This window comes from Miniopterus natalensis, chromosome 16 (assembly GCF_054644295.1).
Source record: "Miniopterus natalensis isolate mMinNat1 chromosome 16, mMinNat1.hap1, whole genome shotgun sequence".
In the NCBI taxonomy this organism is placed as follows: Eukaryota; Metazoa; Chordata; class Mammalia; order Chiroptera; family Miniopteridae; genus Miniopterus; species Miniopterus natalensis.
Window position 1 is genome coordinate 23,853,806 of NC_142096.1, and position 11,995 is coordinate 23,865,800.

Here is an 11,995-nt window from a genome sequence, read left to right on the forward strand (position 1 = left end):
TGAGGTTCCTGATGCTTTTAAGTGACTAGACTGAATTTTACAGTCTGGTGATTAGTTGTCACTGGTCTGTGGGTCCCTATTTTTAGTTTTGATGTAAATTGCTTTATGAGCTAAAGTTTCTGCATTTTCATGACACACCTATGCCCTAGTTCACTCGTCATCCTGTCTAAACCATTTCCCACAGAGGTCACTCTGTCATGGGCCAGGGACTTCCAGCACCAGGCTTGTTCTCTCAGTGAGGAAGGCCCAAGGTTCCTAATCCAAGAAGGTGCAGATTGTCCCTTCTGTCCTGAGTGTTCCTCTCTACATAGCACGAGCTTAGAGACAGAGCCTGAGGAACAGTGTGGGTCACCCACACCTGTGTGCTCTTCATTCTGAAACAGCAAAAGGATGTGTGGGGGTCAAGGCCCGTATGGAAAATGTCACCCAAAAAAATAGCCCATGGTCATCTTAGTTCCCAACCCAGGCTCCATAAAGGTACTTCCAGAGGAAAATTAAAAAAAAAAAAAACTTCTGAGAAAGAAAGGAAGAAAGAAAAAGGAAAGGAAAGGAAAGAAGGAAAGGAGAAAGGAAAGGAAAGGAAAGGAAAGGAAAGGAAAGGAAAGGAAAGGAAAGGAAAGGAAAGGAAAGGAAAGGAAAGGAAAGGAAAGGAAAGGAAAGGAAAGGAAAGGAAAGGAAAGGAAAGGGGAAAAAGAAAGACCTATGATTTAAATGGTGCAAAAGACTGGCAGGAGCAAAGAGTCTTTTCTTTTCTTGAAACCCAGGCTTTATTTCTTAGGCTCTCAAAAACAAATATGTGTCCCCAGACCTGAGACCTTATCAAATTTTTCATCATCCCAAGATTTAGTCCCCTTGAAAATATTCCTATTTTCTCTAAATCGGAATGAACAATACGCCAAAGCATCCCTGGGGAGCCCTGTGTCTCCACAAGGTGTTACAGAAAAAATAAAACCATTTTCAGGCAAATAACCTTTGAGACCAAATCATTGACTGATTTCAGGGGCAAACATCAACTTCAGCTGCCACCAGAGACTGAGAGGTGAGAGATACCTGAGGCTGGAGGGCTGGAAGGCTTCTTTGCTGAGCAAGATTAATTTCACAAGTTATTATAGAACATTTCAAAAAATTAAGCAGGAGATCAAAAACATGATTTCCCATGAGCGTGACTGTTGGTCCTGTGTTTTTTGAAATGATTTATTTAATTTTCCAGAACAAACAGAAATAAATGAAAATGTAACTATGTTCTCTAAATTTAATTGAGGGATTCAGTGTGTCGAATTATTTTCTAACAGAAATCCCTACTGAGAGAGATTGAATTAGGAGATTCAAGCTTACAAACCACTGATAAGCCCTGTGTCCTGACTGTGCTGGAATTTCAAAGCTTAGTAAAAATAGAAGACTGATCAGTGGTCAGGACTGGCCTGCATTTACTGCTTCACATTGTCCAGAATTTAATAATCCTTGAAATTACAAGATGTTATAATAATGAAATGCAGGCATTTTTACATAGAAACAAATTATAGAAGAGAGTAAGGTTTTTCTTAAACAAGTAAGCTTTAGTGAGGTCATTCCATTAACATTATTAATGCTTTTTCATTTGTATCCTACAACTGCAATTTTCTTTTTCTGGGCTTATTTTTTTTTTCCTGCTGGAAAAGTGACATCCTAATAATTGTCAATTTGGGACTTTTGTAAAATGACAAAAAATATATATCTATATTAAAACTGTAGGCTAAACATCTCAGGACCAAATAGCATCCTTAGTAAATGTCACTTTAATAAGAAGCTAAATGAATGTATCCATTCCAAAGAGGAAAATATAATATAAATTGTGTGTGAGCAATGTAATGAATTCATTTCCCCTGGCAACCTGTGTCTACAGCTCTACAATTCCATGAAAACAGTAACGCAGGCACCAGGGAGAAATCTCTGGGGAAGTTGTTATGACATAGCTAGTTGAGTTTTGCTTCCTCTGTTTTTAAATTGTTTATTATTCTCATTTAACCTAAGACCTGTGCTAGTGTTGTACATCCTGTGGATTTTTTCCTGTCTTTATTTATGTATCTCAGTGGCTTCCATGAAATGCCTTTGTTTCCACTATAGCCCACAAAGGAAGGATTAATCCACCATCATGTTAATGCACCTAAAAAACCAATTCCACGTGGCAGTGGCTGTAACTAATGTGTGTATACTGCTTTATCATTTACAGTCTTTCATAGAGATTCTCTCACTTAAACCTCCCAATAACTGTATATAAGGAATTGTTAAACTTCCCTATCTTATATTGAGGGATCACAGAGGATAAGTGACTTGCTCAAGATCATAGAGCAGTTGGAGCTTGGTGCCCAATGATCCCTCATCTTTCCCCATGGAGCGTGTGCAGTACAATAGAGGCCAAGCCCACATCTAGGAAAAGTGAGTGAACCCCCACTTCAGCTGGGCTGATGTGACTGAAGCAAAAATAGTGTGACTAAGGGTTCCCCTGCTTGGACACACCACCCATGACACCTTGGCACAGCCTCCACAGGACAGTGGCCGCTTCTGGCCTCTACTGCTTGCAGGGATGTGGCTGTCCATTGCAAATGAGAGCATTCCTATCCTGTAGTGGCACCCCATGCTGCTGACCAATCTGTCTCTCTCGCTGGCTTCCAGTGCTGGAGTTGGCCATTCCCTGAGTCTCATCTGCTCAGCAGCTCTAGCTGCCCTTTTTCTCTTTGGATTTGTGGTTCTATTAACAACTCTCAGCACTTTATCCTTAGAATTATTTGGAGCAAGTTCTTCAGCCTTTCTGAGTCTGTTTTCTCATCTGCCAACTGGGTATAATAATTTCACCCTCCCATAGCTCTTGAGAACCTGTCTGGCCTATTTGTCTAACATAAGGCAAAGAAGCCCTTGACTGAAGAATCAATGATCTGATTAGCAGTTCTTTGTGATTCAGCTCTCCTTTCAGAAATGGTGAGCACACGCACACTCTATACTGGACACACAATCGCCAGGTCCATAGCTGAGAGAACAGCTGGCTTTAAGTTTTTGCTAGGCTGTGACACACCCATTTTACCTTCTTCCTGCTCCCCGCCTGACCCCATCAAGTCCTAGACACCATGCTTGAAACAAAACAAGCAGAATACACCGTACATCTTCCGGGTTAAGAAAAAGTGAGCGAGCTTAATTTCTTCTTGTTTCATAGGCCTAAGGAAATTACTCTGGTTTCAGATCTTCCCTTAGCAAGAAGGAAGCAGCTAATGGCAACAGAGCCCCCAAATCAACTCCCTTCACCCATTCCTTCAATCACTCTGTGTATAGCTGAAAATCCTCCCAAGAAAAAAATGCTTCTTAGTGTTTTCCTTCCAGAGCTCCTTTGGGCTCCTTTGGTGGGGGTGGGGGGTAGGGGATGTACTTATTTCCTTCTTCCTCTAGCTTTCATGGAGAGCGTGCTATATTTTCACGGTTCTTTGCTTCATTCCTAACGTATCTTGGTTGCTCCGCTGCTAAGCAGAAATGTCTGCATTCCTGTGAGAGAAATGCCCACGATGGCAGACCTGCCTGACATTTTCCAGGGCTTAGACCCTTGCCTGTGAGTCACAGATCTGCCTCAGTTACTTCTCAGGCATAATGACTGGCCTAGGCTCTTGGCTGTACTCTCATTTCCAGTCCAGAATCCATAATGCGTAAGCTATCCAAAGGCCTGAGGTTCAGGAATGCTAAGTAGTGGGGCAGGCCAATGCTTGGGTTTAGTCTTTCTGAATAAACATTCTTAACATGACCTCAGCATTCCTACTCACACCTGTTTCCAGCATCTGGCTTTGATTCTCTGACCCAGCCTAGCAGGTGCAGGGTAGACACAGGTGCTTGCCCACTCAGCAGCCTCAAGTCTAGCCTTACCCCTCCTATCCAAATTCCTCTACGGTAATGTATTTTGTTATAGACAGGCAAGCGTTCTTCTGAATAGGCCTAGAAAGACTGGCATTTCACATTGCAGTGGTCACCAGATCCCGCTGTCGAGTTGCATTTGTGATTGACACAGCAGCAGAGAGGAGATGGAGGCCCAAGTGTAGGGACCTAGACACAAATTTCCTCACTGTCCCTAGCATCCCATCAATGGCCTGGCAGAGTGGCTAACATGTCCACAACAGTGTTCCCTCAGAATAAGACATGGACATTTCTAGGCAAAATGTTATCTTGCAGGAGTAAACATCAAGCCATTGTCACCCATTAATATATTACTTGCAGTTCAGTTCATCACATCAGTTACTATCACTTGGATAAGCCTGAGGGAATGGGACATAAGACATAAATTTCAATGGATCAGGATCATGGGTGATGTAGGGGGATGACCATTTGGGGAAAGGCTGAGGCTGGCACTTCATGGAACCCTAAAAATCTTAGAGGTAGCCTGAAGGCACTGGTTACTGATAAAATGACCTGGCAGAGCTCACTCTTTTACTTTGGGTCAGCCAAAAAATAATAACAACTCCCCTCCTAAATGTGGCTACCCAGACATGTTCAGTCAGTGGAGTATGTGGTGCGAGATCCATTCAGGTAAAAGGGGCTACAGGTACTGTCCCCAAGCCAAAGCAAGAACATGTTCACCAAACTGCACCCAGTTATATCCCCTATGCTAGGTGCCTAATTGAACACTGAAGGCAGTTTCATGCTTTGATTTTCAAGAATCTTGTCAAAAGAAGCATGTTGTTTTTTTAAAAAAATCATCACATTTAGCATAAAAATCAAGCTAAATATTCCACTGAGCATTTTATTCTCTTTCCTTTGACACCTTCCTACTAAAAACTGGCCTTTTGTTAAGAGTAACTAGCTGGTATGCTCTTGGAGACTAAGAAGGTAACATTAACGAGAAAGCAGGTCAAGTCAAAGAAAATGTTGATAGAAGCATAAATACAAGATACAGTTTGCTTTCCTCTTAACTCTGCTCTGAGCATAGCAACTGTACAAGCACAATGATAAGTAGCCACTGAAACCAGCCTCGCATGAGGAGGCGAAAGGGAGGACTGGTCGTGCGGCCAGCAGGAGAGAGCGCACGCGGTCTGAGGGGCAGCACTGCTTAGCGCGCCGTGCAGGTTCTTTCTGGGTTGTTACATTTCCGTTTTGTCAAGGGAACCTACAAATCCAGATTTTAATGTGACGTCTCCTAATTTTTAAAAAAATTAATTGTGGTAAAAAAATGCGTAACATAAAAATTACCATCTTAACAATTTCTAAATGCCAGTTCAGTGTTGTTAAGTGCATTCGCATTGTTGCGCAGCCAATCCCCAGAACTTCCTCACGCTGCAAAACTGCAGCTCTGTACCCAGGAAAGAACTCCCCAGTGCCCGCTACCCCAGCCACTGGCAATCACAACTCTACTTTCTGTTTCTATGAGTTTGACTACTTTAAATACCTCATACAAGTGGAATTATACAGTATTTGCCTTTTTCTGATGGGCTTATTTCATTTATCATAATGTCCTCAAGGTTCGTCCACGTTGCATTTGTCAGAATTTCCTTTCTTTTTAAGGCTGAGTAATATTCCATTACATGTATATGCCACCTTTTGTTTATTCATCCAGTGATGGACACTTGGGTTGCTTCTACCTCTTAACTACTGTGAATAGGGCTGCTGTAACCATGAGTGTACAAATATCTGTGAGTCTCTGCTTTCATTTCTTTTGAGCATATAACCAAAAATGGAATTGCTGGCTGATATGGTCATTCCATGTTTAATTTTTTGAGGAACCACCATACTATTTTCCACACACAGCTACACCATTTTACATTCCCACCAACAGCAAAAGAGTTTCTTTTTCTCCATATCCTTGCCCCTGATTTTAAAAATATTTTTCACCTAAAGATACTCTGGATAAACTCTGCTCTTGGCCCCCACTCGGGCACTGGCCTTTCTTCCCTGAAAGATAGCTTATCTGAAAGATAAGGTACATATTGTCTGGAGGAAAATCTAATAACTGACTGAGAACATGAGGGTGTGAAAGCAGCAAACCCAAACTGTTTAATATCAAGTTTTGAAGGCTGTAGAGTATTAGTAACTAAAACATTTAAAATGAGAGATAGATTTTAAACTTGGGTACAGAAAAGCACAGAAATATAGAGAAATTCCAAAAGCAGTCCCAAATAGTTTGTTAGCAACCAGTTGCTGCACGAAGACTATATCCCTCTGCAGAGAATACCTGACCCAACTAGATATTTTAAAACAGCTGTCAGGGTAGTTTTTCTAGGTTAGAAATTGTCTTCAAGGAAAAAAGGCTACAAAATGGACCCAATGGTCTGTTCCTCTAGGCATACTTCACTCTCCACTCATATAAAATGGTTAGAAAAAAGTATTTTACAGATCAGTGATATGCCCAGATTACTTGTTTCTTTTTTTAGGATTTGTGAGAGTAAGGTGACTATGGTGGGGAGGAGAGGAATTTGATGTGCACAAATAGGCACAGGATTCTGTCAAGATGATGTTCATTCTACCTCCAAGAACACTGAGTTAGCCAACCCATTACCAGCAGAATCCAACAGCAGCCTTTTTGTAAAAGCCCAATTGCACTTGGTGTCTCAACTGTTCCTTCATAGAAAACCGCATGTTTCAGTTTTATTCTACTGTGGCTAATATGATTTCATCATATTAGGGAGCAACATGGTTTTGGGAGAGATAATCCCAAAGCCATAAGGACTTGGGATAATTTTATTGAACTTGAAACACTACCCCAAAACATGTATTTAGGGTAAAATCAGGTAAAGTGCAGGACAAACATTCATTTTTCACTGGAAAGTATTTTGAGTGGCAACGAAACTACATATGTATCCAATATCCAAGTTCTGCTTTGCTTGTGCCAGGTATTCATTCATTTAGCAGCTTCATAAAATCACCCGAGCACCTGATTGAATGCATGTGCCTACCTCATTGCTTTGAAATCAGTGGCATTCTAATCCAGTGGGATAATCTAAGTCATCAGAATGTGTCAGCCTGTCTTTGGTAGTTCTCCTAGGAAGACCTGTGTTTGTCATGGTCCCTTTATATGTAAGGAGTTTGAGTTTATACCTCAAATTGCATCTCAACAGGACTTCTTTATAATTGTCCCTCATTTTACCAAGTTATATTTTAAACTCAAAACGACATAAATACCTAAATTTCATTTATAGATGAGATTGAACAACTACTTCAAAATTACAACTTGTATTTGTCAGGTATCTATAAAAGATAAATGTCTTTTATAGTGGTATCTATATAAAAGACAGGTACATTTTTAGAAATATTGATGCTATTAGATTTATGGCCTTAAAAAAGTCCTTTCATTCATGATTTGCTCAAAACTAAGACTGCATTTTTAACAAAAATTATACTATATATATTCACAACCTAGTGGAAATTCTTACTTTAGCAGTGGAGACATTATAGTAATATGTCCTACCATGTCATGTGATGTAGCAATGTCATTTAAAACAGGATTTTCTTTATTTTGAACACTTTTCTAAATCCAAATTCCCATTAGTTTCAAGGCAACTTTCATTTCAGTAAATAATGTACAAGTGGCCTTTTTTAAAAAAAAAAAGTAAAATAGCCTGAACTCTTTCCCAAGAACTTCCCACTGCATGCATTACTGTTGCCCCTTTTTAGATCATGAGTGTTAATTACTTTCATGGCTCTTGACCATAGTCAAGATAACCTGAGCTTGCTTCCCATCCCTAATAATAATTATGTCCTATATAATTATTATTATGATGATCCTTTCTCCCCAGTAGAAAAGTGGCTGGACCATCCCCAAAAGAACTAGCCTCTTCTTCCTCTGACTCAGATTTTCTTCTGTTGCAGACTGGATTTGAGGACCCTTCCCTCCAGGGACAAGCTGCAGCTTCAGGGAGTGGGACTGGAGCTGATTCTGAGCCAGCTCGCCATGTCTTCTCTTTTTCATGGTTGAACTCCCTGAATGAATGATGTTCATTCCAACTGCTGCCCCCGTCTGCCTGGCTGAAACTCACACAGGCAGCAGGGAACCTAGATGAAATTAATACGATGCAGATGATAAAAGGGACCTCTGAACAAGATTTCTGCAAAAAAATAAAATCTTTAATTCCAGATGATTTATCTAATGTATTAAGGGGAAACAGTTGCAGAAAGCACTGGAAAAAAAGAAACTTGATCTTATGCAAATCTTTTATTGTGTGGGAAACATGAAGGATGTGTAAGTGTGGTATGTGTGAGTGCGTGTCAGTAACAAGTGGTAAGTGTTGGAAAAAGTGGGCACTACACTCTCGTCTCTGATAAGCACTAGCTTTTGTTATTCTATCATAGTAGCTCTTATTCTCTTTCCTTATTAACAATGTGGATGGTCAGTGAAATTCAGTATTAATTCAGAAGTGACTGATTTATCAACATGTGGACAAAGGGTAAATCATTGACCAAAGGTATGTAATGTTTCACAAAGGTTTCCTCTTTTCTGTAATATATGTCGCTGGATGTATATCTAGAAATGTTCTTTGGCTCTGGTGACACTTTCATAGTCCAGAAGTCTAAAGGGCTAGGACATTTCCTGTGACATTTTCTAATCTCAGTTTTAAATATGCAGATAGCAGGCACTTTAATTGAAAAAATAAAAAACTTTTCAACAGGAACTGTCTACTTTCTCATGTATCCTCTGAGATACAGCTGCATGTGTTTAAATATATATACATACACAATACATTATATATGTATATATATTTAAATCATGTTTTATTTGTCCCACCATAATGCCTCCTTCAGAACATAAGTACAGCTTTACTCTGTATGAACTCTTAAATAAATGCTGTTTTTAACAACTTAGTCTTATAATGATTTATTCAGTGTTTCATTTTATCTTATTAATCCATTAGTCAAGTGTATTTAAAGAGTCCCAAGGGAAGAAGCATTTTCATATATCCAAATTAATTTTGAGGTATTAAACATTCAATTGAATTTTTAAAGTTGTAACTAAACTACCAAAGGTGAATGCACTGTAAAACCAATTAGACATGTTGTTTGAATTTAGAAGTGAATAGAGATAGTTTATATTCCTAAGAATTACAGTGATTAGGGTTGGAGTAGACATAAATGAGGAGGCTATTTGTGGAGTTATTAAAGTCAAAATATTCTTTATAAAAATTTTCTCAAGTGCCATTTTATAGCAACTAAATTTAGTTGTTTTAAGTGGAGAGGCTATCAAGTTTCTCCTGTGAGAAGTAGGCATTGGAAAATAGCTTAGAAAAAATATTTTATGGTAGCAAAATAATAGCTGAATGATGTACGAAACTTTCTCATAGGAAAAAAAATGCAGCATTTGGCCCTATAGTTTGGAAAAATGCCCTTCCTCAACCTTTCTCTTTTCCTCCTTCCCAATTCTCCCCAATTAGTTTACATCTTATAGTTAATCAGGGTTAAATGTTATTTCCATTATGAATTGATCTTCCATGTATTGAATTAACAAGTCTTAGAGCTGGGAGCAACTTCTCAAATTATTTAACTCAATCTCAGAGGAGTAATCTGAGATACAGAGATGAGCCCAGGGAGATTCCAGGATCTGTGTAAGCCATTGACTTATGTTTGTATTTGTAGTAGGAAAAAATGCAAGGGATTTTGTTTTTTCTTGTGTTTAAATCAGTTTGGAGGAAGCCAGTAGCTGAACAGGAAAAATCACTGAAGAGGAAAAATAAAGTCATGATTACCTTTGCAGCATTTATTAAAAATATAACTATTGAACATTCTCTTACACAGCCGAATTGACCAAGGATTGTAAGGATGTTTTATTACTGAAACATTTACAAGGAAAAGTTGATTCAAAGAGCTTACATGTTTTCTCTTACCCACTCAAGAAAATGGCATTCTCTTTGGTTCAGACCACAACAAAGTCAATTGGGTGACTTCTATCTGCTTCTTCAAAACGTTTCCTCCTGGGTTTTAAACACCTTTAAAGACACCTAGAAATGGAAACTAAAAGTAGACAATGCAAATACCATTTTGTTGCTATTGCTGTGCATGAATACACTTTGTGCATGCTAATTTAGGGGACAGGCGCTCTCGCTGGACATCCTCTACGTTTCAAGCTATATAAAAATAAACAAATGGTATCAGAGCCACGCTATGGTGCAGAATACTGTATTTTTATTTTTGATTTTTGTGCTAAATGCAGAATCTTTTTGGCCAAACGCACCGTTTCATTTCCCAGCCATGTCCATTAGTTTCCTGTTGATGCGAGCTTGCTCCGCTAACTTCTCGGCCTTGGCCATTGCCAAGGTTTCTCGGAGGAGGTGGAAGGTGAGATCCAGCGAGAGGAGCGGCGAATCCAGCCGCCTCTCCCTTTCCGGTGCCTCCTGGCGGCCGCCGAGGGCGCGCTCGGCGCCGCGCGCCGCCGGGTGCGCAGGGCTGTCGAGCCGGCGCGGGGGCAGCGACCGCAGCTGCCTCAACGCGCGGAAAAAGTTGGCGGCGACCTCGTTGGGCGAAAGGCGGCTGTCGCTGCGGCGCGACAGGGGCGAGGAGGCTAGCCAGAGCGCAACAGCGGGGCTCCTATTGAGGTTACCCTGGCGGAGGAAGTCTTCTTCCCCCGTGCGGAGCAAGGCCGGCTCAGCCTGCGGCTGCAGCGGCTTCAGCGGCTGCAGGGGCTTCAGCGGCTGCAGGGGCTGCAGGGGCCCCAGGGGCTGCAGGGGTTGCAGCGGCTGCTGGAAGAAATCCCGGCGTTGGGGGAGCTGTGGAGCCCGCCGGGCGCCCGGGACAGGCCCCCGCAGGAGGAGGGCCCTGCATGGCGGGCAGGGCAGGAGAGCCACGAGCAGGACGCCCGCGGACATGAGCAGCGGCAGTCTCATGTTAGGGGCGCTAAGAGAAGGAAAGAGAGAAAGAGTTGGTCAGAGTTTAGCTCAACTAGGGGGTGCGCTTGGGGGAGTGTGTTTGTGGGGGATCTTCCCGCCGGGCAGCTTGGACGTGGCTCGGGGCTCGGGGCTCGGGCGGGCGCTGTCCGCAGTGCTGAAGCCCCAGAACTGGGACTGACGGAGCAGGAAAGCGGACGCCTGCGGGCTCCGCGCCGGAGCTCAGCCCCTCGCCAGGCTGGAGTGACCCTTCTCCTTCCAAGACCCCCCTCCCGAAGGGACTGGTTCTGAATCCCCTTTCCAGGGATTCCTGAAACTGATCTCTCGAGCTCTAGAGAGGATCTACAAATTTAAGGTCTCAGCCGCTCTTACTCCCACCCCTTTTCGGATGTTTCAGCGTTTTCCTCCGAATTAAGAACGGCTGCACGGTCCTCCTCCGTACCCACCCCCGCTCCAGCGTCCTCCTTTCAGGGATCGGGGTCGACGGGGTGCTCGTCTGCACAGCCAGCGAGGAGTAACTGGCCGGCCGGGTAACAATGAGTAGCCGTCTAAGTTTGCTTTTGCCCCATCCCAGCTACTACGGGATCTTGAGGCACAGTAAACGCGCGCGCGCGCACGCACACACACACACACACGCACACACACGCACACACACACGCACACACACACGCACACACACACGCACACACACGCACACACTCGCACACAGGCGCGCGCAAGGGAAGGCACGGCGGCGGCTCGGGCGGCGCGAAGTTGGAGGCCGGCCCGTCTAGGCGCTCCCTACCTTCTGGGGCGCTCCCGGCTGCAGATTAAGGTCTCCGGGGCTTTACCAGGCGTTTTCTTTCCTTCTCCTTTCTGCTTCCACTGTGGGTTTCCCCACCCCCTTCTCTTTCTCTTCAGTCTTTCAACGGACTGGGCTCCGAGTTTCTCCACACCAGAGCCTGGAGTGGGATTTTATAGCTTCGACCCTCTTCAGAAACCACGCAGCATTTGCCTAATGAGCTGACGCTCTCTTGACAGCTCGATTGCGTGCTGTCTCTGTTCCTGCATAAATCATAGGGCCCTGCCAGTGAACCAGGGGCAGAAATTTTGCTATCTCAACACCGAATCTCACATCCAATTATATCAACAGATATTTATTGCCTCTCTGGTGACGTCAACCAGCCCTAAAATGGAAGGGC

General features: G+C 42.7%; 2 protein-coding genes across 3 annotated transcripts in view; one reads left to right on the forward strand and one right to left on the reverse strand.

Moving 5' to 3' along the window:
* TRIM55 (tripartite motif containing 55) overlaps positions 1-8,663 on the forward strand; it is a 40,063-nt gene extending 31,400 nt beyond the window's left edge. For both annotated transcript variants that reach the window (XM_016206416.2, XM_016206420.2), the window contains one exon: positions 7,813-8,663. In XM_016206416.2, the coding sequence (XP_016061902.1) occupies positions 7,813-7,935 (123 nt within the window). In that variant the 3' untranslated portion in view covers positions 7,936-8,663. The remainder of the gene's footprint in view (positions 1-7,812) is intronic.
* A 1,135-nt stretch (positions 8,664-9,798) lies between these two features.
* On the reverse strand, positions 9,799-10,814 carry CRH (corticotropin releasing hormone). Its single transcript, XM_087825172.1, has one exon. The coding sequence runs from the start codon at positions 10,812-10,814 to the stop codon at positions 10,170-10,172; it is 645 nt and encodes a 214-aa protein (XP_087681298.1). The 3' UTR covers positions 9,799-10,169.
* Positions 10,815-11,995: the final 1,181 nt, after the last annotated feature.

Bases quoted from the DNA above. Each gene is read 5' to 3' on its own strand.
- CRH (XM_087825172.1), bottom strand. From the start codon at position 10,814: ATGAGACTGCCGCTGCTCATGTCCGCGGGCGTCCTGCTCGTGGCTCTC.